Here is a 27259-nt window from a genome sequence, read left to right on the forward strand (position 1 = left end):
TACTATGAAAATACAATACAACTATCTAAAATACCAAACTGTACATAGAGTAAGCAATACAGGTGTAAAACACAGATTCTCAAGTATTTACTGCATCATTTCACTAAACATGATATATTTTCCACAAAATATATCAATTAAACATTGTGGTGGTTGTCTTCTGGAGGAGAAATGGAGATTAAGGAGAAAAACCCGAGGAGTATAATCATCTCAATTCCTCACCTGAAAAATCTCTCTCTCTCTCTCTCTCTCTCTCTCTCTCTCTCTCTCTCTCTCTCTCTCTCTCTCTCTCTCTCTCCCCCTCTCCCCGCCCCCCCAGTCCCCTCCTCTCTCCTCCCCTCCCCTCTTCCCCCCAAGTTCCTCCTGAGTTCACCACTTTCCAGGAAGCCATATCAGTAATAGGGATCCTGGAGCAAAATCATCCCATTCTTTTCAACATTTTTGGGTATATACCTCAGTGGTTCGAAATCAGGATTATTTTTGAAATTATACTGCTTTAGCACCAACTGGTTCAGTGGGCACAGATAGGCAACATACATAGATGGGTGACCAGAACAACCGTACCCATCCTTTTCCAAAAATGCCTTTAATCTTTCCATATACCCTTGCTACACGACTCGTTTACCAAGCAACTATACTTGTAATCCTATAGGCTGATTGTAGTTTGACCCATGTTGTATCTACCTTGTGATTTTGCTGTATAAATTACCCCCTGATAAAGAGCCTCGGTGGCATCCACTAAGGACTCTTCTTGGAAATCCAGGAGCTATTCTTCTCATTATTTTCAAAAAAACTCTCCTATCTTCCTCCTTTGGTTTAGGACGTGCCTGGATGTTGTGAGACCATGAACTCAGGCACATCTGATATCTAACAGGTTAGGAGTTATTTTTCCCCATATCAAAAGGACATGTTATGGCTCTTCAACATATCCTGGTTTTATTATGTTGCTAATGGCCGTGGTGGTTTTGTTTTGTTCCTTTTCTTTCTTTTGAAATGAAATAAAAAGGTCTTAAGGTTTCTGGAAACACGTCATCTACAATTTTAGTGCATAGGTAATCTAATCCTAATATGTTCAGACTTCGAAACAGTCTTTTTTCTTTATCACATTAAAAAAATATTCTAATTCTTATGAGTGCAGACTTCAATTTGCTTTCTTAAAATTTTTTTTTAAAGAAAGGTAGAAAATACGGGTACATTCGTACTTTTTTGTAAGATACATCTTCACCGCTGCTATCCTGGAATGGATTTAGCAGGTACCGTATTACCGTTTAAAAACCACACTGCTAAAAACAAAAACAAAAACAAAAACAAAACAAAACAAAAAAAACCCACACTGCTGTCTCTTTAACAACTGAAAGGGGGAGGCGGGACTCCACCCTAGAGCAGGCTCTGATTGGTCTTTCTGGCAGGAAGTGGGCGGTGAAAGCTCCGCTTCTGTTATTGTAAGACAAGGCCTGACTTGAGGCCTTGGACACGGAAGGTTTCAGGTCGCATCCTCCGCCTTTCCTTTGACTCGCGGCCGTGGGGACGTGGGGTGCAGAAGTGGCCCCATTCATTCCAGTGGGCTCTGGGCCCTGGCAGCCTTTCGCGGAGGTGCCGTGCCCTTGCTACCGGGCCTCAGTGGACTCTAAGTCCGCTCAGCCCCGACCCCGTCCGGTGGCGCGGAGCGGGAGGGAAGGGGGTCGCGGCCGCGAGGTCCCCCGGGCGCTGCCTCCGCCTGAGATCTCTCTTTCCCCAGTCCTGCAGGCTCGCTTCCGGCGTCATGGCTCAAAGGGCCTTCCCGAATCCTTATGCCGATTATAACAAATCCCTGGCTGAAGGCTACTTTGATTCTGCTGGGAGGGTGAGTTTGGGATCCGTCCGCCTGCATCCCCAACCGCCCTCCACCCGAGGGCTGCAGGGAGCTCGCTGGCTTGCACGAAAGGGATCACAATCCCCTTTTAAGAAACATGATTTGAGAAAAAAATATATAGAAAATAAATTTTAAATATACAAAATATACTATTGCATGTATAAAATGTAATGTCGGGTGTGAGATAAAGAAGAAATAACTTCAATCACTGAGAATATAAATTATAAAAATTGGGGCTATACAGTTTATCAAGTCGCTGGCATTTTTGATCTGTTTTGGTTTACTTCCTAAGTAGAGGTGAAAATCCTAACGGTGTTCACATGTGCTGTGTTATTCCTTTAAAACTACACAGGGATAGGCAGGGTAATGGTGAGGGGAAACTGGATATGTGATGAGAATGTCTTTAAACTGATGCTAAGAGAGATGTGGGAGATAGGCTTGAAATTCTTTGTACCATCGCCACCCTTTGCAGGACATCCCCAAAGCTGGTAAAATAAAGATAAAAAAACAATAGAGCATGAAACCGGTCAGCAAGTCAGAAAGCACTTGCCCAAGACCAATCTGCGTGTGTGACACCAGGGCCTGCAGGTTTCTCGTAACCTCTCTGGGTGAATTCTTAGGGAATACAGCACTTTTAAGAATGCCTAGCTTTGAGACATCCTGAGTGCATACGTGCTTTTTTGCTTCTTTTTTTTTCGCCAATTTATTTATTTGACACTTAGCAGACTTCAAAAAGCACTTCCTGTGTGATATAATGGTCTTACAGCTTTCATATGTTCACTTTGTGTGGCTCTATTGGTTCAGCCCTTAAGACATTGGTTTTTATAGATAAACACGGGTAGAAGAGATGGGGAAGAGGGTCGAAGGCTAACAAACTGTATAAGGATGTAAGGTCAGCCTGAAAGCTATTTATGATTATCTTGAGGTTAGATGCTTCCCTTTGGCCATTTGGGCCTGCATGCTGCCTAGCTCTGCAGATCCTGAAGCTGAAGTGTATGTGTTGTTGGAGGAGGACAAGCTGTTTCATGCTAACTTAGCAAAGAAAACACTGGAGGGTGTGTCCTCCTGACAGGAGTCTTCAGTACGAGTGTAGTACACTATTTAGGCTGCTTATAAGTGAAGCGCTTTTTACAAATTTAATTCATTTTGAAGCAAGGGAAAAAATGATATTCATAAATGTAACCTTTGATCCAAAAATAACAATGTAATTTACTGTCCCACATAGTCTTTGGACAGATCCTACTGAAAAACTAGCATAGGGGTTCTAAGATTATTTGATGTTGAACCCAAAAGATTATACCCTAGAGATCTGCCCTACTTAATTTGTTAACTCAAACGTTTCAATAAGGAATTGCTCTGTTTTGTGGCATCTATGAAGAAAAGGCTTTTAGAGACTCAATCACATTATTGCTAGAGTATGAATAATTTGGTCATCAGCCAAATGCAGTCAATATTTTCATTCAGGTCACCTTTATTAAATGTAGTATATGCCAAGCAGAAAGTAACTTCCCTTGCTGAGGTTTGGGCGTTCTCATAATTCTTGGCCTCTGTAAGTAATGCCAAGCAAGATGGCAAATTCTCCATGATGACTGGAGGTGGCTTATCATGTGTATGCACTCTTCTTTCTGAGATTTATAGGCCTGTATATTAATATTAAAGTATATTTTATCTTAATGAATATTTTCACTTCTTGTTGAAATCTTAACCTTTTGGCAGAAATTAAATAACAGAGGTGTGTTGGTCAAACAATGGTTTCTTCAGAGTGTAAAGTGAGGAATCACAGTGGTGCTTCAGAATAAATAATACAGATATGGTTGAAAGTTTGATTTGCCTGCTGAGCATGGTGGTGCACACACATAATCTCAGCACTTGGGAGGCTGAGGCTAGAGAATCACTGCAAGTTCGAGGCCAGCCTGGGCTATATAGCTCAAGGCTAGCTTGATCTACACAGGGAGACCTTGTCTCAAAAAAGAAAGAAAGTTTGACGTGCCTTTTCAGGGTGCTCCTCAGAAGGCAATGTCTTTTTAAATTAGTAATTCTAATACTACCTTCTAGCTTTTCCTAGTATTAAGATGATATGAAGCAGTAGTTAGATTTGTTTTTACAAATCTTACATGGTGAAATAAAATGTTTGTGCTCTTGTAATGTTCCTCAACATTGTTTTGAAATTTTACAGCTTAGAAAAATCCAATTCTGGGATAACAGCAAGTTCCTAAAGTGAATGATACATAAAGTATATCGATTAATGATTATGAGGGCTTCACAGTTTCCCCTACCTGTGGGATGTTCCTGACCCCAGAGCCCGGCTGTGGTGTGCCTTCAAGCCATGTGCACGTTATTCCTTGTCATAGACCTTGCCTGCTAAAGAATGGTTAAAAACTGTCAGTATTTATGTCCCCGAGTGGAAGTGACCTGTTCCACACAACTCCTTTAATCTTCAGAGTACCTGTAGAGTTGGTGGGGCAGGTGTCACCAAGCTGAGTCTGTAAAGGTACCTGAGCAGAAAGAGATTATCACTCAGCTGGTACAGGAAGGGTATAGCCAGGCTCATGCACTCAGCAGTACCTAGGATCCGTCCTTTTTCATGGGACTGTGCTAGAGAGGAATTTTGATGCTACCTTTAACATTCTTTGTACTATGCTTGAGGTTCCTAAGGTACATGGATGTGTTCTGCTTGTCTTATGCTACTTCTTCAATTTTAAAAAAAATGCCGATAAGCCAGGCATGGTGGCACGTGCCCATAATCCCAGCCCTCAGGAGGCAAATACAGGAGGATCACCATGAGTTCCAGACCAGCTTGGGCTACATAGAGGGTTCAAAGCCATCCTGAATTACATAGTGAGACCCTTTCTCAAAACAAGAAAAAAAATTTGCATCTTTTTAAAAAAAATAAAACCAAAATGTTTCTTTCAGGGGATTAACATTGCTGCTGTTTGAATCCAATGGCTTCAGAGCAGTAAATGTCTTTTAATTTGTGGTTAATTTAATAAAATGACTTTTTGATTATATGAACAATATTGGTTTAAGTAATAGATAATCCCTATTACTTGAAAATTTTTATATACAACATTTAAGTTCTAATAATAGTTCTTGCTTTGAGTAGAAAAACAGTAGTACTTTTTGATTTTGTTAATCTGCTGCTGTTGATAGTTCTCCCAGACAGAAAAATGTGACTTAGATGGAAATGAAATACTGTACTCTTCAGTTTCTGGTAGCCTATAGTGCAGGAAGTTGAGTGGCCTGTATTTCTTGATATTTTTTCTTCCCTTAATATCTACAGCTGACTCCTGAGTTCTCACAACGCTTGACCAATAAGATTCAGGAGCTCCTTCGGCAGATGGAGAGAGGCCTGAAGTCAGCAGACCCTCGTGATGGCACCAGTTACACTGGCTGGGCAGGTATGGAGGCCGGCTGTGAGCTGGCTGAGCATCCCCTCTGCAGTGCTGTCTGCCTGAGGGCCACACCCTGAAATGCTTGCTGCATCAGCATGTGAGTCACTGCCTCCACAAGGTGCTATGCTCTCCACCTCGTGACTCCCACCTCCTAGAGTTGGAGGGTTCCCAGTGCCCTGAATTCAGGGCATGGTAAACATACTGCCAGCATTCATGCCTGATGTTTATGGGGAGAAAAACTGGTTTTCAGCATTACATATTAATTTAGAGGTGGAATTTCAGTAGGGAGAATTGGGCAGAGTTCTCAAATACATTGCCTAAAACAGAGATGAGGATGATTATTCTCAGGAAATAAAACTACTAGAAGTGTCATTTTTTGAGCAATTGCTCAAGATCTATGCTGAGATCTATACAGGAGCTAGAGTTAAAGCATCAGTTCTGTGAACCAGACCTTCTGTGTGATCATCTCTGGTTGGTGTGTCATCTCAGTATTTCCAATCTAAAAGCTTGGAAGCACTTGGGGAAAAATAGCACATTCGTGTCCAAAATGTGAGAGAGAAACCAAAGAAAAAAGTAGAAAAACTACAATTAGTTTAGCTAGTATAGAGAGACAGAAAAGGGAAAGCAGTCTAGAAACTCACTGTTTCCCATTTACTTTGACAAATGGACAAAGAGGAATAAATTTGCAGTTTAAGGACTTTGATTTTAAGTGATGTTTTATGTACTGGGCCTCTCAGCACAGATTTGGATCCTATAGGTTGTGAACCAGATCTAGGAATTTTACATTGTATTCTACAGACATCAGTGGTCTCAGTGCAGATGGTGATGCATAAACTGTAGTAAGAGAGCTTCTTCATGAATGAAATTTCCTATAGCAGTTTTTTAGCAATCCTTTGTTTTTCCTCATGAAGATAGGGAAGGCAGATAAAATTGGTAGAATTGAAATCCCAGGGAGTCTTAAGTCAATATTTATCAGAATAAACTAGATAATGTTCAGCTATACCTGTTATAATTTAGTTTTAATACTTTTGTGGATTTTAGAAGCTTAACAAAAAATGTTAACATAAGAATAAAAGCAAAGTATTTAAACTTCAAGAAGGAAGTTACAAATGTTATTAGCTGTTGTGTTGCATGCAGGTCTGTTGTAATTGGTACATTAATTTCATCAGAAAACATTACTTCTTTTTTTCAGAATCCTCCAAATTCAAACCAAACTAGACACCACAGTACACAGCTGCCTTTAGCTTTGCTCTTCATTGTCACATTGTAGCAATACATAAGGCCCAGACCAGATTTTCAGTTTCTATTATTTTGTTATCTCTAGCCAAAAAAATAAAAGAAAAAAAGAGAATGAGATAAATGGCTAGTCTTAATTCCAGGATTGGTTACAAAAAAGAATGACTTAAACCTCTAAGTCACCTGTTCAGATGAGCTTATATTATTGTAAGGCACTTTGCTTTAGGAGGAAAATAAGTAGGGATTGATTTCCAAATTTGAATTAATTGATAATATTGGGAAAGCCATCAGTCAGACCTCCCTAATTGCTAAGGCTAGTTGAGAAAGTAAAAATTAAGCTTTCTTTATAAAAAGAAATTTCACTTCAAAGTAAAATGCAAATTGTTTAAAATTTGTGGCTATATGAGATTTTTAGCATCATCTTCTTGGATGCCAATATCTTTTGTCCCTAAGTATCACTGACACTCATTGCTAGCCCCTGAAAACAGCTTATATGCCAAGTGTCTGAGGCAAACTGGCATGCGAAGCAGTTTTAGGATGTTTTCAGTTGCTGGTTGTTTTATGATACAGCGAAAAATCTTCTAGATAAATTTGCTAATGGCTTTTGAGGCAAGGTTTCTAATATCCCCTAATCGAACACTGTTAAAAAGCCATTATTCCCACATAAAATAGACTGTCTTCTGCAGTGTTTTGATAAGTAAAATTCTGCCTCGTGCCAGTGTTCAGACAATCTGAGTAACATAAAGCTCTGAGTTGCATAGGAAACTAAATCTGATTTGAGCATAGAAAAATCATGTTAAAACCTTCGTCTTCCATTATGTTGTGGCTTAACAACTTGTGTCTGTTCTTAACTGCAGTTGTATTACCAAAAAGTTTGTTCACAAAAAACACAATAAAAATACTTGGTGTTTTGTGTTAAAGCAATATTTATATAAAGATGTATATATTTGTATATTGCTTTGTGGATGTCACATGTTATCTTTCTAAACATGATAGTTCTTAGGAAACAAGGATGATAGTTCTTTAACTTTGTTCAGCAACAAATTTAGGACCATATTTAAAAGTATTACCTTATGGCTTTCTCTTGTTGCTAACTTATCCAAAATTGTATTACTTTGGGAAACATTAATTTTTTGTAGAAAATCTTTAAAACTTTTTTCTTCAGTATTGATATTTAATATTTGTTATTGGTATACATTGAAAGCTTTTGCAAATTATTCTGTTATTATACAATTTGTATAAGAAATTGCATGATTATAATTAGTTAGAACTTTAAGTGACTATCTTTTCCTGTAAATATCATTCTCCAGTAGAAATACGGTCTGGTAGCTAATGCTGATCCAGATAGGATTAGGACTTGGAGTATAATTAGGTTCATCTATCTATACTCAGAAAAAGAAAACAAAATTATAGTGGTTTAAATTAGATAATGTACTTCTCACTCATGTGAAAGAAGGCCAGAGGGAGGCAGTCTAGGGCTGATATGGTAGCCTCAGGAAGTTAGTAGGGACTTTGTCTGCTTTCTTTCTGCCTCCTAATTCCTCAGTTACTAGCTGTACCTCTTGGTCAATATGACTGCAAAAGATCCAGCCATTACATTAGCTTTTCAGGCTGCTTGAAGGAAGAAGAAACAAAGAAGAATGCATTCCCTTGAAATTGATTTCTTAGAAGTCCTACTTAGTATTTTAATTCTACCTATTTTGCATTGACTTATACATAGCCATGTGGTCACTGTTGTCAGCAAAGATGGATGATAAACGTGTAGTCTGTTACCTGAGGTTCTGTTCTTTTCTCAAAGCAAAGAGTAGATTTTTAGATAAAACCTAGTAATCCCTGTTTTAACTCCTATGTAGCAAAGAAATGATCTTTATTCCTTTATTTTGCACAGACAGTGAACCTTAATTTTCCATTTGCAAAAGGATCTCTTAACCCTCTTGTCCAACTGGGGAGGGGCTTTTGTAAGAATAACTTTATCAATAACAAAATATTTTAAAATTGCTAAGCAATATTTTATTTGCTCTTTGTCTCAAGGGAGACTCATTTTTGTATCATTTCATGACTCCTTTATTTTTTACATCTTTTTCTTCATTTTAATACTTAATAGTCTTTTCATAAAGCCTACTCTAGAAAGAAGTATTATGGGAATGCCAAATCATTGTATTTCGAGAGCTAATTGTAGCTTAAATCTAGAGAGAACAGCAACTAATTCTAGAATTAATATTGTGAAACATTGCTATTTTCTGGCTTGATTAATGTCTGTCTTTCTCCTGCTTCTGCATCCTCTGGAATTCATATTTGCTGTTATGGGAGTCTGCAGTCCTTAATTTGCTTCTGTCGTGCATCCGCGTTAAACCCCATGGTCACATGTGTCTGCTTCTGCTTCATGACTCAAGCTGCCCAATGTCTTGGGCTGCATAATGTCTTTTATTCATACTGTGTATAGATTTGTCTCTGTTGCTCATTGGATCTTCAAAATGAGAGTTCTAGTCAGAGGACGAAGCACCCTTGTGTTTAGTGGTACTTATGTACTTAAGACCAAAACCTTGGAGTTCGATAATTTTTCCCATATCCTGTCTTTGCAGCAAAAACTGAGACTAGTGGTAACAATATGCTTACTAAACTTTCTGCTAGAGTGCCTCTACGTGTAATATATACTTTGGGAAATGATTATTACAATTAGAACTTTGCCATCTTGTTGTGTTTATTGTTTTGTTTGAGATAGGGTCACACTGCATGGTTCAGGGTGGCCTTGAACTCACAGTCCTCTTACAACAGCCTCTGAAGTGCTGGAATTACAGGCATACACCACCACACCCAGCTGGAACTTTACCATCCAATTCATTATGTTTCATTCCCCAGTAGAGTACAGTCTTATAGTTACTGTTTGATCAAATAAGATTAAGACTTGGAATATAGGGTCATTCCAAGTAATCCATCCATACAAAATGCTTTGTTGGTTGAAGTGATATGTACAAGTTTAAACAAATTTTAAAGCAAATAATTGCTTTAGAAAGTATTTTATTTTCACTTCATAAATTATTGTACAATTGAAATTACCTTGGCTTTTATTTTAAAATAGAAGTAGAGGATATAATATAGCGATGAAAGAGGTTAATATGGAATTTTATTAGAATTCAAACATCCTTTCCACTGAAGCCTACATATTTACACCTATTGGCGTTATACCATAAGCTTGATCCATGAATCTTTTCCAGTTCACAACAGAGAAGTGAATGCTCTGTGACCCTAGGAAAGAAAAGAGGAAAAAATGTTTTAATTTAATTTTATTGGTACATTTTAGGTATGCAATATAATGACATTCATCATTGGAAATTTGCACCTTTACATAATCTCTCTTGGTTCTTTTTTTTTCCCCATTCCCCTGCCCTTCCTTCAGCCCCTCCATCCAAGAGGAATATTTTTTAAAACCCAAAACTGTCTCTTATTGTCAAATGAGGCAGTACTTGCCATAAATCCCTCTGGTCTCTCTTGTACTTATCTAGGAAAAGGGTGCAGTGATTAATCAGTTCTTTAGGCAGTAATTGAGAGTTAACAAATTACTGCTATACATTACTGTTCAGAAAAAGAATCCAGTAATTTAATAATAAAATGTATTGAATGAATTTTGATTTCCAAGTGAATGAGGATTAGCAATGTGCATTTTCCTAATCGTTCAGTTATTGAAAGACAGGAGTAAGATCCAAAAGCAATTCCTGTTAGTAGTTATGCTACTTAAATGACAAAATGTGTGTGAAAGTATACAAAAGCTAATGTTATATGCAGACTTCATCCTAAGTGCTTTGCATCAGTTCACTATTCTAACCCTTGAAATAGCTCCAGGGCATGGAAACAGTCCTGTCTCCATTTCACAGAGGAGCAAAACGAAGCAAAACAAGTCCGTGTACCTCATTCAAGGTTACACAGCCAGCAGGTGGCACAATTACAATTCAAGCCCCAGCTTGGCTTCTGACTCCTGAGTTATGTTCTTTAAGAAAAGGGGCAGGGGGAGGGGGTGTGGAATACTTATACTCAGCTTCTGCACTTGGGTTTATTCTGTACATTTTACAAGTGAAGAGGATTTATTTCTAAAGAAGCTGACAGGGAGTAGTTTGAGCAATGACAGTCTATACTTGTATAGGACAGACATTTTAGAAATGGCAAATAACTAGTCAGATTTGCATATTTTATTTTTTAAAAATCTGAATAAGCCCTGATGGAGTATGAAAGGAATCTGGAAAGAGAGAGGGCAACAAAGTTTATTAGATATGCAGGAATAATCACCATTAAGTCTATTGAGAAAAGTTATTTTTGATTGGTCATAAAGAACCCCTGGAAAACTGTATGGGCAGTTGGAACTAGATAAATGAAATCTCCAGCATTACTTTATGGAAAACATTTCCCCCCCTTACTAATCCATTAATATATTCAATGTAATTTCAGGATGGAAAATTAATTGGTCCAAGACAAGATTTTTCTTATAATTGCTTGTATTTGAAATGTGTTGGTGAGGATCTTCTTGAGTGAATTATTATCCATAGTAGGAAATCAATTAGCTCTTTCAGCTGTTAATGAGTAGTGTTTTAAATGGACAGCCTTGGTTCTTTTCACCAGACTCTTCTCTTATGAAATGTAGTACCTTGAAGTATAATGCGTCATGATGTTGATGTAGGACATATGCCAGCAATAAGCACTGAGTTATGTTTTTAGCCTTAATCCCTTCCCAGTAGTTTTACAGGCATTCTTTCAGTATGTGCTCACGGCATGTGTAGCAAGGGAAATATTTTGCTTATTCTGGTGCCCCATCAGGAACTGCTGGTGTACGTCACCATACACATAGGAGCCCACAGTATAGAAAATAGTTGCAGAGGCCCCCATAATCAAATACCATGGTCAGCTACTGAGTGGGCCTTGTGGACCCATTTCTTTTAACATAGTAAAAAAGTTTAGTAAACCCAAGGGATGGCTCATCTCACTTGGGTCTTTAAGAAAAAATGAGGGAAAGTGCTAGCTCTCATTTAATTTCATTTTTTTCTCACTCTTAACTATGATGATTCCTAGGAGAAATGATCAGCTCACACTTAACACACACACAGTCAGAGGACTCTAGTTCTTAAAGACATGACCCAAGCTTCTGTAACCAACTCACAAAGTTAATGAGGCTAAGTCTGGCATATATTTCCCTTTTTCAAGTGCTACATAACATTTTAAGTAAGAGGATACACAGTGTAATCCTTAGAGTACTATTAGCTTGCACTCTAAATGCAAGTCATTACAGTGTTCCAAGATGCTGTTCCTCTGATCTGCCAAATGTACAGGCTTTGAGCTCTGGCTCCAGCATGCGGGTCTTAGTTACCGCTGACACCAGATTTATTAGAAAGGAATCACTCTGGCCTGCTGTCTTCTTTGTAATCTGATCTCCTTATGAAGTAGCCGTACATCAGAGCCAACATTTTAGTGTCGAATTTGAGCCCTCACCAAATGTCCTTCACCTTCACAAGAGGAACCTATCCCTCCCGGTCAGAGCTGTTAGGGCAAGTGGAAGAAATGAAGTGCACGGATCTATGCAAGCTTTATTAGAGCCCTTCTCAATCACTAATAGAAATCTTTGCCAGGAGTGTTGCCAGTCGACATCATTTTGCTCTAGTTACCTTCAGCCACTAAGACATGCTTGAAACAAGTATAGGGTTAGATGTTACCAGTGCACAAAGAACTGGGTGAGAGTTGTCAGAAAATCGGAAGAAATGATAGGCAGTAAAGATGTATCTAAGTAATTTGACTTTTACAGACAACACCAAGAAGGCTGCAACTGTATCTTGTCATTTTCATTCCATTCTTCTTTTTTTTTTGGTACCCGGGATTGAACTTGGGACCCTGTGCTTGAGAGGCAGGCGGCAGCACCACTGAGCTAAATCCCCAGCCCTTGGTTCCAAAAACTTCAACATTTGGCACAATGCCAGGTCCATACAGTAATTGTTGCCTAATAAGTATTTGTTGAATGAATGAATGAATGAATGAATGAATGAAAAGTGCTCTGCCATTGCAACTCTAGCTACTACCTATGCAAACTAAAAACAGTTACTTTAAGTTAGATGGAATGGAGAAAGGATGAGAATTAAACTCATTTCATATCTGTTAGGATGTAAGTCACTTAATCCAACTCCTGATTCAGTTGAGACATGACCAGAAATCAGAGTTCATAATATATGCTTTGTAATTGGTAAAACAGATGAAAGGCAAATTGTGTAGACCCATTTGTAAAGGGGGCTTCCTCTTTATCACCCCTAGTCTTCACCTAAACAGCATTTGAACAGCGCAAGGTGCCCATGGCCACATTGGAAATAGGTAAAGTGATAGAGCCTGAGGACAGAGCAGATTTCAGAGAGCTAAGGAGAGAAGCCAGATAGCATGTTCCCAACCTCACAGTTCAGAGAAGACAAAGGCAGGAACATGGGAAGAGGGAGTATATGGTTCCTTCTGTGCTCTGTCCCTTTATGTCAAGAATCAGAGTTAAGACAAAGTGACTGAGCGCCTGTCGAGGTTCACATTCTAATGGAGTTGGGTGTTTACTGAGTTGTTATGGTAAGCCAGGGACTGTGCTAAGTGATTAGCATGATTTCCAATAACTCTATAGAGTAGCTACTGTCATTTCCATGTACAAGTAGAGATGCTCAGGCACAGGAAGATTTAGGAAGTAAGTTGAAATCACAGCTAGTTGGGCCTGGGATTTAGCTCAGTGGCACCGTGCCTGCCTCACTAGCACAAGGTCCCGAGTTCAATCCCTGGTAACAAAAAAATATCACAGCTAGTTAAGTGGCACAGACAGGCGTTAGTCCCAATGTGAAGAGCCAGTGTTCTTAACAACTGCTGTGCTAAAAGATGTATCACCACTGTGACCGTCTGTGACAGTCTGAGGCAAAGGCTAAGGGTATGTCCAAATGTGACACTTCCAGAGCAGTTGCCTGCAGGGCTCTGAGGGCAGGAGAAGGAAAGTATAGTGTCTCCTCCACCCCTTTTATTTTTTTAATCTCCTCTTTCCTATTGTGCAGTTCAGCTCTGGAAATTGAGAAAACCTGTCTTCAGAGTACTTGTTTGCCCTCTTTCCTTTCTTTTCCACTCCTTTGTTTGGGATAATATTATTAAATTAAAGGTACAAGGTCATGACTAGTTTTCTACCTAGATTACCTTATTAAAAGCACTAGAATATTTGGAAATGCAGCTGCTCATGATGCTCAGCTTTAATCTGACAACTGAGCAGATGTCCTGTTTGTGCTCAGAAAAACCGTGGCTGGAATGTGAATGCTGCCCTAATGACAGCTGTAATCTTATCGATGAAACAGAAATGCATGTGCCCAAGTATTCAGTTACAATTGGGAAACATTTCTATTAAAATAGGAAAGCACCAGCCTGATACAGAAAGGCAGGTGATCAAACTTTATACGGTTAATCAGAGAAAACTTCCACGTCTTATATTCCCCTAAATCAGAAAGGAAGAAAACATAGTAAATGGTAAAGAATTTTTGTTTCAGTGCAGGAACAATTTATTTGAACTTAGACTAACACCCCATTGCCCCTCCTTTAGGAAGTGTCTGTCTTTCAGAATTACTGGCCATTGACCTGGCCATGATTTTTCTTACCAGAGCACACGAAGGGAATCTAAAAACCCCTGACCTATAAGGAATTAACCTTACAGAGCTGAAGTACCAGGGCAAATGTTATTATACCATGGTAGGCTGGTTGAAAAATAAATGAAAAAATGTTGAATAATTTCTAGAACGCAGAATTACAGAGAAGTGTTTTTGAGAGAATCATTTATCTCTGGAGATTTGCATCATCTCTTTATATTTGAGACACAGCAAGGTCTTGATTGGTCAAGATGAATAGGACTAATGATCCCTCAGAAATTCAAAGGCTCAGTATTAATTATTCCCAACAGCTGGCTGTATTTATATTACTGCTGGGGATAAGTAGCTGAGTGAGGAAATTATGGATTTAGAAGTACCCCTAAACAAACAGTTTACCCTCCCATCTCAGAATAGTAGCTGTAGAAGGAAGCAGAGCAGAACAATCTGCCCCAGAACTTTCATACAGAAAGCCAGGACTGACACCATTACAATAGAGTCTTTTTTTTTTTGGTACTGGGGATTGAACTCGGGTCCTTGTGCTTGCGAGGCAAGCGGTGGAACCACTGAGCTAAATCCCCAGCCCTACAGTAGAGTCATTGATACTCATGGTGTATTTTTTCTTTCAATTGATTAGCTACTAACATTTCAAAACCAAGAAAAGCCTAGGATGAGCTGCAAGGCCATGCCAGACTTGCTGATCTTCTTGTGTAGAATGACATCCATCCCAGGCCTTCAGATGGTCCTATTGTTAGAACTTTCTGCAGTGATGGAAATGTCACTCTGTTGAACACTGCAAGAGCCACTAGCCACACGTGGCTGTTTTAACATTTCAGGTGTGGCTAGTGTAACTGAGAAACTGAATTCTAAATTTTATCCACTTGTAATTACATTTCTATAGAGATTGATGATTAAAAACTATGTATAGCACTTAACACTGCAGTTCTAAAGCAATCAGGAAGACTCCAGAAGTCTAAGGTCGTAGTAATATGTCTGGGTTTCTTCTGGCCACTGGGACCACAAAGGAAGTGATATGTAGGTTCTGTTTGTTTTGTTTTAATGAAAAGCAGCCCCTACTTGCCTAAACTTTTAGTGCAACTACTTTTAAAATGCACCGGAATCATTTACACCAGAATTAAAACAGTATCCAAATACTTTATTGATTTAATGACTTTAGGATTCATGGGGAAATAGCACCTAATTAGGTTTTGCTTTGCACATTTCTCACCTTATCCTTATTCTTATGGATTACTTTCCTTTTAAAACTATATCCATATGTTTAAGGCATATATGTGAGCAAATCTTATAAGATAGTAAAATTCAACATAAAGCCTTAATTTTCATAGCTTAGTAGCTCTAGTCACTGTAGAGTAGACCAACTAAAACATAGAACAATATTTAACTTAATTTTTATATTAATGAAAATATCAAAATAATCCAGATTCAAAAGAGAGGCTTTTTAACATAAAATAATTATAAAATTAATATTTTTACAGTTAAACTTTGACAGTTAAATGATACCAAAATTCAAATCTCATTTAAATATTTTCTGGTCTAAATAAAAAGTGAAAGGATAGAAGGAAGCCTATCTCTATTATCCTACATTTTTCTTAACAAAAAGCATACAAGGAAATTTTGCCAGATATTCAGACTGAAGCCCAAGAATGCAGGTACCTAAAAATGGTTTTCTGTCACATTTTAAAGAAGTAACATAGGCTGTGGTAGAAGAAGGAAAATATTAAAAAGATGAAGCTCAGCGTCATTCTGTACCAGACCTCGTGACCAGCAGAGGTGGTTGTTATTCCGGAGGTGATTATGTGTCCTCTCCAAACCTGAATCCTATTTGGGGTGAGTTCACACAGGGACACAACTCCAGTCCTCCCTCACAGACCTGGCCCCTGGCAGAGGTGTCGCCTTTTTAGTAGATGGTGTCCTTGTCCATCTGGCTGTTGAAGCTGGATGCTTGGAACCATCAGGAGGTCTCTCTTTCAGTCCTTCTCCACTAGGGGCTGTAGATCTTACCTTCTGGACAAGTGCCTTTCAAGTTGACTCTACATCTCCACTGCACCCACCTGCCCTGTGTCTCACTCCTGCTCCTGAGGCCTGCTCCCATTGTGCTTCCTGAACACCACCCCCATTCCAAACCTTCTAATGCAGCTTCAGTGAACTTCCAAAAAATGAATATTACTCCCCTCCCATGCCTAAAATGTTGCATTTTAAGTGAAACCCCAAATCTTTGAATAAACCAGTATTCCTTAGAGTTAGCAATTACAGGCAAATCATAGAGGAAGTGACTGACATTTCTCAAAGTGGTTGCCTCTAAGAAGCAGGAATGGGGCGAGAGTGGGGTGAGGAAAGAGACTGGTGTTTTACCTGTTAAGTCGTGCAGTACTATGACTTTTCCCACGGAGAACAGACTTTGACAAAAATGACATTTCAAAAAGCTTTTTAAAATATTGCTGGGACCAGGCCTGTGAGTATATGTGTGAGGAATGAATGTGTTTTCCCTTAAGAAGACTCAAGAGTCCTTCTAGCTGTGTCTTTATTTCTTCTCTGGCCAGCTATCTTTAAGTCTTTGATATTTATATGAAGGTGATCATAAGGATCAGATTTAAAACATTTGGTGATAGGCAGTTAATTTCCACATTTTTTATTCAAATACGTAGGATGAAAATTATTGATAAGGCATGACATGCCTTTGACTTATTCTTTTTGTCTTATTTTCCTGACCCACGCTGGTTTATAAGTACATGAAGGAACTGCTTCTATTTGGCAGCAACATTCATCACTTAGTCTTTTGTCCATGGGTGCTTTGACAGGGAAGACAGATGCTGTAAACTGCAACCTGCAGAAGACTCCAATCAAAATACAGCACTGAGGCCCAAAACAGAAGGAGAGAGGGGAACCTGCAAATCTAGAATTGCAGAATCTGGACAGAATAACGAATAGGAATATATTAAGTATTGAAATAGAAAAAGAATGAAATATTGTAAGACATGAGAAATAACCTGTTTTTTATAATACATGAAATCTTATAATTGTAAACCTTAATAGGTTTTATTTGTTAAATATTTGAGCCAAGGGGAATTGTTGATCATGAGAGACCCAAGTCTGAAAAGGAAAACAATCACTGGACTTGTATTTAATCACTTTTTATTTTCTTGGATCTCGGTCATGTCATTATCTGGCCCTGGTGCTTACATAACTTAATTAGGGGAGTTCAGGCAGCAGTGGGAATAGGAGAACAAAATGAAAGGGTAACAGTTTAAATGGATTGCCAGCAGTTGCGTGAGATGGGTGGAGATGAAGCCTATTAAGGACCTAATTCTGGAAGAAGCTGTTGACACTGATCATTTGTGAAAAGGAGATTTTTTTTCTTACCCGCATACGCGGTTCTGTACACTTGTCTGCAAACCTTAAGAGTTGGTACATCTGATCATCAGCTTGTGGAATTACTAACACCAAGCCACTTTGAAAGAGCAGACAAGGTTATTAACTTTGGCAGGAAATGAAAATTTGGCCTTAATATACATGTGAAATTGAATTGTCTGTAGCACAAAGCTTTTGAGATTACCCATGCAAAATGAGAAAACTATCTAAATTTAAAATTGCCCTCAGTACAGTGAAAAGTAATTTTGCAGACTGCATTTTTACTGCATTGAAATCCGTGAAGAGATTGGCTCTATTAATTTAGATTTAAACAGAGGCTCTCTGTCTTCTAAAAATGGTAAATGAGATGGAAAATGTATTTTAAGGGAGAGAAAAAGACTTTCTGAAAATTCTGCAGGCAGGCTAACTCCCTACTCCACATCTTTGAGTCTGACTTCCGAGGGAAGGCACTATCTACTGTGACAGGCGTTCAGAACAAGGACACACAGACAGCACCTCAGTTACATGGAGCAGGCTTCAAGAGGGAAATAAGCCAGTGGAGTGCGACGCAGCGCAAAAGTCATTGACAGCTTTTATGTTATAGTTAGCGAAGTAGCGGGGTCCTTGAAAGAGGAAAAGAAGAGGAATTGAATGTATTTTCTCAAATGTCAAATAACTTTCTTATAATCCTGCCTAGAAGAATACAAGGATAGCAGATTTGGTTATGTAAATGACCTTCTCACACAAATAATTATCTTTTGTATAAAGGGAAATTGAGTTTTTCATTGCTTGGTCTGAATTTATTTAGCTCACAAGGACAAAACATTTGTTTATTATTTAATAAACTATTAATCATTAAATAGAGGACTGTTTGGGACCATAGTTTCATAACCTATCATTTTGCCATCGAGAATAATAGATTCAACACAATAGCCTGAATGCAAAAAGGGTAACTAATCAACTTGTTTTCTTTATTGCCCAAAGTCTTAGTGTCCTTATTATTGAACAGAGTTGTAATTGTGAGGGAACTGAGAACAAGTAAGTAATTTACCTATTCTTGGTTCTTAGAGCTGCTGGGCAATAGAATTGAGCCTAGAACTAAAGTCATATGAACTCCCAGATAATTTATTTATTTGCTACACCTTATTAAAAAAAAAAAATCTACACTGCCGAGTGGGCAGCACAGCAAAATGGCAAAATCAACCACCTTTCCTCGTTTTTCTTTTGCTGTCCAGGTATTGCCATGCTGTACTTACATCTCCATGATGTGTTCGGGGACCCTGCCTATCTGCAGATGGCACACGGCTATGTGAAGCAAAGCCTGAACTGCCTGAGCAAGCGCTCCATCACCTTCCTGTGTGGGGACGCAGGCCCCCTGGCAGTGGCCGCCGTGCTGTATCACAGGATGAACCACGAGAAGCAGGCAGAGGATTGCATCACACGGTAATCATGCTTCTTTGTGAGGGTTATCACCTAGGCATCGTTAGACATTTTGCATATGTAACAAAAAAACACATTTTAGTGAGTTTATTTTTCTTTCAGCAAATAAATTTCAGCATCGAATAAATTCTCATGTTATTCCTGTGTTGTTGTTAAGGAAAAACCATTGTAATCCCTATTTTATTGCAAGATATAAAATGCTGTTGTGTTCAGGAGTGTGGGATCAAAAGCCTAACCATGTGAGTATTAATCCAAGGTGCACTACCCATGCTCAGCAATTCAAAGAAGTGTAGTTCCTGTCATGCAGGTAGGCTCAGAAAGGCCTCCTACAGAACCATAAACTGATTAAAGACTATCTTTCTTAGAGGCAGTGGCACACAGACCTAGACTCTCATTTTTATGTAAATCATGACTGTCCACTACAACATGACAGTCCACTAAATTATGAGAACTCCCTAAATTTTTTGTGTTATTTTTATTGCCTTACCGGAGCTTATTGAGTGCTCTTGAATTCTGCTAAGAAACCTGCTTGTCTGGAAAGTATGTGCGTAGGGCTCTTAGGCTTCTAGTTAGTGTACTGATATCCACAGTGGGGAGCTGCAACTGCAGCAGTTCATCAGTCAGTGATCAGCCCTGAATTGACTGTGGTTTTTTATTTCCACTGTTTTTCCCTACAAATTATTGTTAGAATGGTATTACCGTCACAGGTTTAGTTTGTGGAGGGTCCCCTGGGTAATCTTACGTAGTTGGCCCTCCATATGTACAAGTTCATACCCACAGATCCAGCCAATCATAGATGACAAGAATTAGAGAAAAAATTATTTCTGAACTAAGCACATGTACAGACTTTCTTCCACATTATTATTCCCTGAGCAAAGCAACAAGTCACATAGCATGTATATTATGTCATTGTAAGTAATCTAGAATAATTTATAGTATATGAGAGAATGTGCATAGGTTATATGCTAACAGCATTTTGTATGAGGGACTGGAGCATCTGCAGATTTCAGTGTCTGCTGATGGTCCTGAAACCAGTGCTCCTGGATGCAGAGGAACTGCTATATGTGTGGTACTATATACTTCACCAGCAGAAGGCTTTTTGGATATTTTAAAATAGGATGGTGTTATATTTGAAAAGAAATCATTCACACCTATGCAGATTTCCCCCCTCCCCCACTTTTTTCCTATACAGTAGTTGTATTTCCCTACTGTTGCTGATTTTTTCCACTGGAAATTGTAACAAAAGGGTTGGCCCTACCTATAATGGTTTGTTGGTCATATTAAATCATCCCCTGAATTCACTTTTTTTTTTTTAAGTAGGAAAATATCTATTTATAGGAAAGTTCCTGAGGGGCAGGAAGGGTCCTGAGTGAGTAGCTGAGGACCTCACTTTACCGAGAAGTTTTATAGGGTGAAACCCACCTGGGTACAATGTGGGCCACAGCCATGAACATCCGATAAGGTTTCAAGTATAGTCACCCAGTTAACGGTGGTCCAAATGGGAAGCAAGTCACTAGCGAACGTACAAGGATTTTCAGAGCTACTTCATGCTGAAGGGAGTCGTAGTTGTGGTTGGCAGTCAGGGATACCCTTCAGAAGGTCTATCTAAAGGTCCTCGATAGGCATCACGCATTTCCCTCATGGGTCGGCATATAGCTTTAAGTCTGGAGGAGACAAGGCCAGAAAGACAGTTAAGTATACATAGGCCAAACGATAAAAGCAAAAAGAATATTATGAGTATAGCCAACAGATGTTTCCACCAGGAAGATCTAGTAATAGCCTTCCACAGGGAGGATAAGGAGAAGTCCCAGGGAATCTTAGAATCTGACATGGCCTTAACCTGTTGTTTAATATCTTGAACAGCCATCAAGATATTAGCAGAAGTATCAGGAATGTATACACAACATTCAGCTTTTACAATTGCATGGGTACTTCCTTGTGCCGCTGTGAAGCTATCTAAGATATTCTAAGATATATAAGATTCTAAGATACTCTGGAGGATAGCTTGTCTCATTTACCTCTTCATTTAAAAGAGAGAGACCAGCTGCAGTGTCGTTTAAGGCCCATTGAGTGTAATTAGTTAAGGCCTCAATGTGTTGCATAACATCCTCTAATCCTAAGGAAGGGATAAAGATGGAGACTAAATGATCATACCAGTGAAACACACTTCTAGACCATCAGTGTTGTAGGCAGGGTAAGTTTGCAGGTTTGTCGATATTTTTGACACTCCTGCCTTGTAACCATGCAAATCCCAGCGTCCACATATTTTTATACATCAATATGCTGTGTCTGTCAGAGGCTACAAATCATGTAGTACAATTTAAAATTTAAAAAACCACATTATTTAATGTCGATAGGAGAAAAAACTATCAAGATTCTACTTCAGGGCTGGGAAGTATTTAGTAGAAAATCTGTCACCAAGCTTGATCCAAGGACAAGTAACACAAAACTGATTTCCTCAAAATTTTAAAGTATGTTTCTCCCACAGCAGTTGACTTACATAAGACCAGCCAATGTAGAAACTGTTCTGTATTCAAATCTGAAACACAGAAACTATCACTTTATTTTTTTGCACGGCCAGTTTAAGCCTATTAGCCACCTGAGGTCCAAAAGATAGTCTCATTCAGTGAATCACTCTTTTTTTTTCTTTTTGGACTGGGGATCAAACTCAGGACCTTGCGCTTGCTAGGCAGGCGTGGCACCACCGAGCTGTATCCCCTTCCCTAGTGAATCACTCTTAAATATTATCAAATTAAATTATAATGATCCCAACGTCTTATATCAATGCTACTCTCTCCCAAAATATGCATAAGCAAATAATGATAGTTTGCTGTGGAAGGCCTGTGAACAGATGTTCAATCAAAACAAGGTATTCAAACAGATTGGAGTTAGTATTCAAGCTCTAGCTGCTCAGAGTCCTCAGTAGCTTGTATGTGCAGAACACTACAGTTCTAGGGAGCAGCATCTGCCAAGCTCACTCAGGCACACAGCCGTCCTCTCACCCTGAGGGCTCTGTGAAGAAACATTCTTTGGGAAATGGTACCATATATTAATATGGGTTTATTAAAATTAAAACACTCTACAGTGTAAGCTGAGATTCCATTTCTTTTTTGGATACTTTGGTCATAAAGATGTTTTTCTTATTTTGTATCTTTTTAAAGTTTGTATGACGTTTCAACAATATTTTACTCATAGCCAGTAAGCTTGTTAAGATTAAAAATATAGAATGTGGATATATGATAGAAAGATATGCCATGTATGGTCACAACATTGACTTTTCAGATTTTTGGAATTCATGGCCGAACAGAGGGAAAAAAACAATTATTTATAATATAATTACAGCACTTGCTTCATTCTTAATATCTCTTTTTTAATGGAAAAATATATAATTCTTTTCAATTCAATTCCAAGAAATACAAAATTATTTTATATCATCAGGTACTTACTAAACCTGTTGTTTTTCCTTTTGACCAAAGCTTCTCCCTCATATCATACCCTTTTGGGATTCATATACTCGGATTTTTTGCATATGGGCTCTGTTGTGCTCCACTGCCAGAGACACCTTCCAGCTTACCTTTCCTATACTTGCTTAATATAATTGCCTTTCAGAACCATAATTTTGAGTTTTAAAGTCTAAAAAGGCCTTTGAAATTATTGAAAGCCTAAAGCTTAGACAAAGGAACTGAAATCCAAAGAAACCAGTGTTTCCCTTGAATAGAGATTCTTAACCCTTGCCCCCTGGGAACCTATAAGCTTCCAGAGGTAGATAAAACCCCCAGATTATTTTCAGCGTAGAGAGAGGATATATACTTTTCTTAGGGGAGGTCTCTGGCTCCCCAAGAGGAGTATGTATCTCTGTTGCTGTTCAGATTATCCTGCAGGTGGCCAGGGAGGGCTGGTTGATGACAGTACACAGAGCTAGTTCCTTCCTCTGCCTGACATATATCATGTCTGTCTTTGCCCTTCCCGCTGCACAGAGATACTGGTGCCACAAAACAAACAGAGAGCTTTGCCTATTTTGTACCCAATTAGGTAACCAGCCTGACATATATAGTGCTTTGGGGCCAGTACTTAGAATGATGAAGAACTTTGGCTTTCTGGACAGGAAATGTACAACGTCTCTCCTTTGTAGTGTGATGGATCAGAAAAGGACTTCTTACCAATCTTTTGGTATAATACAAGGCAGAAAAAACTCTACCCCAGAACACCCTGGGGAAATATTGCTAGGAGTGGAACAGAACTGTACTAATTTTATTTATTTATTTATATGTTTATTTTGGTACCAGGGATCGAACTCGGGACCTTGCGCTTGCAAGGCAGGCAGCGGAACCACTGCGCTAAATCCCCAGCCCTGTACTAATTTTAAATGTCTTTATTCTTTCTTCAGGGACATATCAGTGACTTGCCTATCTCTTCTAAAGATTGGTTGCTATTAATATCAACATATCAAAACAAATAAATGGAGCTACAGTGATGTGGTTATAGGTTTAAGAGTTTCTTCAAACCTATAACCATCGTGATTTATGAGTGCTGTCACATACTTATTTTATCTTGAAACTGTAACATGTAATTGAAGCATTAAAAAGTCCTACCATTAGTAATCATTAGACCCAACCAAGTTTTGGTAATTTGAATTCAATCCAGAAAAAAAAATATTTCCCTTATTACCCTCTTTTATTGTTGTAATAAGATGCTGGCTCTGAGCAATACTTTATTTTTAGTATTTGAAACGTGTTTGCTACCTACTGTGAACAGCACAAATGCCAATGTGTTTGGTTGCAAAATAAGTAATTGGGACGCAAAATTTATATCGCCACCTAGTGGTAGAATGATAACATTGCCAAATAAGGAAATGGTGTTTTCTAAAAAAAAGGGGTTCAAGCATTTTATTTTGCTAGAATATCATTGAAGTAGTACAGTATTTGTTCTGAGTAATACTTCTTTAAAGTAGTCTTTCCCTAAAAACTGAACAGAAATTTTACTTTTTGAATAGTTTTTTCAGTTTCCTTTGCAAAAGTAAAGCAGAAGTGTTTTTATATTGTGCTATACAATTTGATACATTTATGCTAAAACTTGATAATAAGTTCTTTTCTGAACTTGAGACATTAATTTTACTACAACAGTTGAGTTTTTAACTAGTAAACAGATTTGTTTTCTTGTGGTCTCTGTTATCTGAATAGCCAATTTTGGCATGAGGAAAAAATGATAATTTTTCTTAATAAAAGATTTTCAGTTCTTTAAAAACTTGAGGGCTACTTGAGGATGTAGCTTAGTGTTAGATGCTTGGCTAGGTCCTGGGTTTGATGCGCATCACCACACATACACATGTACACACACACACACACACATCAGGGTGCATGTGTGTGTACACACATATATATGGTACTGACGTACATGGCCCACAATTCTACCACACGGATAGCCCTGTAGATACTGAACAAAGGTCAAATAAGCTATTACATGAAAATAAAAAGAAACCTCTAATCATGGTGACCCTATTCCTAAGATAACCCCTGTTGCATGTGAACTTATTGCCTATATTTATAAAAGAAAAAAAAAATGTATGAACCAGCATTTGCATTCTCTAATTTGAGATGTTTCAATTTGTTAAGGTAACTTTTTCAGTAGCTGCAATTAGCCATGCTGTTTTAAATCCGTCTTTCCTTCTGGGGAGTAGGTTCCCTTAAAGTCTCTTTTGTACCTTCTTAGCCCTTGTTTCATAACTGTCGGCCACTTTCAGTCACTAAAATCAGCTCACTCTGGTTACTGAAACAAGTCCTCTTTATTTCGTTCTGGAAAATCTCTGAAAGAAATGCACGGAGACACAGAATTCAGGTAAAATAACAAAGGCTTTACTTGCAAGCAGGTGAGACCACCAGAAACTGGTCTGGTCAGTGCAGGTTCTTTGTTAGTCTCTTCTCTTTATACCTTTGTTAGTCATTATCTCATCCCTAGTGGTCTTTAATGTGTAAATACAATTCCTTCCTACTTACAAGTCACAGACACAAGATAGGCACATATACATTATAAATTCACCCAGGCATTTGCAACTTTGTTATGTTAAAATGTTATCTATAATGAAGTTACTGGTTAAAGAGTCAGATAGTCAACACCTTAAACAACAAGAGTTATGGGAAAAGCAAATCTTAAAGGAATACATTACTTATTTTGCTTCTACAACTACATTAATATTCAATCTACTAAGCTACTTAAAACTTTTCTCTATCAATGTGATTTACAGAAAACTTCGGTCCACGGTCTACGCATACTTTTGCTTGCAAGGAATGGTAATTGTTATCTTAGTTTGGACATCTGGTCTAAAAGTGGAGGTTGCAGTTAAGCAATGTTGCAGGCATTTCCTTATCTTGAGCTAGTGCTACATGCCTGCAGTCATTTTACATTTCCCTTAACAGTTTGAAACCTTAAATGCTCCTCTCTTTTCCCCATAGCTTATGGAAATGTGTGTGTTGGGGGCAGGGGTGGGATATTTTTCCTTTCACAGGTACAACATTTTCACTGCTAATAGCTAGTTGTCAGATTTTAGTTTGCTTGAGTTTCTTTTGTTCTTGCTTTTAGTAACTGTGGGCATCTCCGCAGATTGTTGTTGGGCTGCACATGTAACCCATCAGTATATCCTGACCTTCTGCCAGATGTACAACCTTAGAAAGAAGACCCACGCACATACATAGTCCCTTCCCCTCTTCTTGTAGCTCAGAGAAACCCACATTGCAGCCCCTTGTAGATCTTATCCACTGAAGGATGAGAAAGCTTGTGCCGTCACCCACAGCTCCAACCTGTGACTACTACTCATCCCATCAGTGAAAGCCATTTTCTAAACATTTTTACTACCCTTATTAACAAATGTTCTAGTGTAGAGTTGATAAAGTTATTTGGTATAGAGTACCTCTGAATACTGTTTCATGATAAGAGTATTTCAAATGTAAGCAAGCACCTCCTATTCATGATTTCTGGTACTTCGGTGCTAATTGACCATCCCTAGTGTGAAGAATAAATTTTGATGGCACACAGGCACAGCACATTGTTTCTAAGTACTTTAAAATTAAATTTCTGCACAGAGAACAAATGACAGAATTTTTAACTCAGAAGAGCTATTCATCTTATAGATGAGAAATCTTAAGAATAGAGATTAGTTTGTTGATTGTCACAGACCACCAGATGAATTTGGTTTTACAGAAATTCTCTGGTTCTTTTTACTAATATCATTGTTTCACCAAAAATTTAAATGTTTTAATAACTTAAATGGGATCACACTGAACTCATAGGCTACTTTAGGGAAAATCAAGATGCACTTTCAAGGCTCAATGTAATAAATAATCTAAAACTGCAAAGACATTTTCTCTGCCTATCAGTTTGCTGTATGACCCCACACTCTCAAAAAAGAAGAGATTCATTCATAGGGTTCAAATGGCCAAATGTGGTTTCTTTCCCAGGTTTATTCCCTCTCTGTCTCCCCTGCTTTCTGATTCCCTAGGGCTTCCCTCTTTGGTCCTCTGGCAAGGAAAGTGGGGCTTTGTTTACCCTGCTCTGCCCTGTACTTCCCATGCTTCTTCCCATGCTTGCATCTGGAACCCAGTGATTTGGAGGACAGAGACAGATAAAGCAGTGGGGTCCCCTCCTTCCTGAATCCTCAGATCTGTGCAGAGGTTCCCTCCCTCAGAGTTTTGACTGCTTTGAGTTCCTGTTATAATATTGCTTATAGCCCAGGGCATAAAAGAACCAAAGAGAGGGAGTTACTCTAGTATTAGGAGTTTCTTTTCCTTTTTGTCATTAAGATAGAACTGAAAGGATCCTTCCTTCCGGGGGTTCTGTTGGCCTGTCCATTGCCCATGTCTAGGTTTTACCTGCATAGTACTGAGTTCAGGCCAGGGGAATACCAGAAGAGAATATATGGTAAACTCACCCCATTTGGTGGTTCTTCAAATTCTGGTCTTCTTCCCCATTCTGCCTGATGCTGTTTACTTTCAGAGTCCTCAAATACATGCTTTATGGCTGTATGGAATTTAGGGCTACATTAAGTGAGAAAGGCAGGGTGAAGTCAGTTTACTCCATCTTTTCTGGAACTAGAACTGAAAACTTTGAGAAGCTGAACCGAGTCTGTCTGTAAGGATCTAATAAATCTAATATATCTATTTAACAGTATACTACACTGCAACTGTTAAAGAGTGAGCATACTCTGCCAATGTGGCATGGTTGTGATGATGTATTATTAAATAGCAAGTTGGAGAACATGTGGAGATAGAATCGGTAAGCAAGTGTGCTTCTGAAGGTAAGACCCAGGAGGCAGAGAGTGGGAAGTAGGAAAGCTGATACCTTTATGCCATTGCATGTGT

The 27259-nt window shown here is 38.6% G+C and overlaps 1 protein-coding gene across 4 annotated transcripts in view; it reads left to right on the forward strand.

The window, feature by feature from the left end:
- Positions 1-1418: 1418 nt before the first annotated feature.
- Lancl1 (LanC like glutathione S-transferase 1) overlaps positions 1419-27259 on the forward strand; it is a 35660-nt gene continuing 9819 nt past the window's right edge. The window contains exons 1-4 of one of the 4 annotated variants that reach the window (XM_004851112.3): positions 1419-1593; positions 1747-1843; positions 5133-5250; positions 18704-18911. In XM_004851112.3, the coding sequence (XP_004851169.2) occupies positions 1763-1843; positions 5133-5250; positions 18704-18911 (407 nt within the window). In that variant the 5' untranslated portion in view covers positions 1419-1593; positions 1747-1762. Of the gene's footprint in view, positions 1844-5132; positions 5251-18703; positions 18912-27259 lie in introns of all 4 variants that reach the window. The other 3 variants (XM_087205801.1, XM_004851113.3, XM_004851111.3) reach the window with 3 other exon arrangements.

Source organism: Heterocephalus glaber, unplaced genomic scaffold (genome assembly GCF_053883595.1).
Source record: "Heterocephalus glaber isolate CG9 unplaced genomic scaffold, H.glaber_assembly_v1.0 deba00000621, whole genome shotgun sequence".
Taxonomy (NCBI): domain Eukaryota; kingdom Metazoa; phylum Chordata; class Mammalia; order Rodentia; family Bathyergidae; genus Heterocephalus; species Heterocephalus glaber.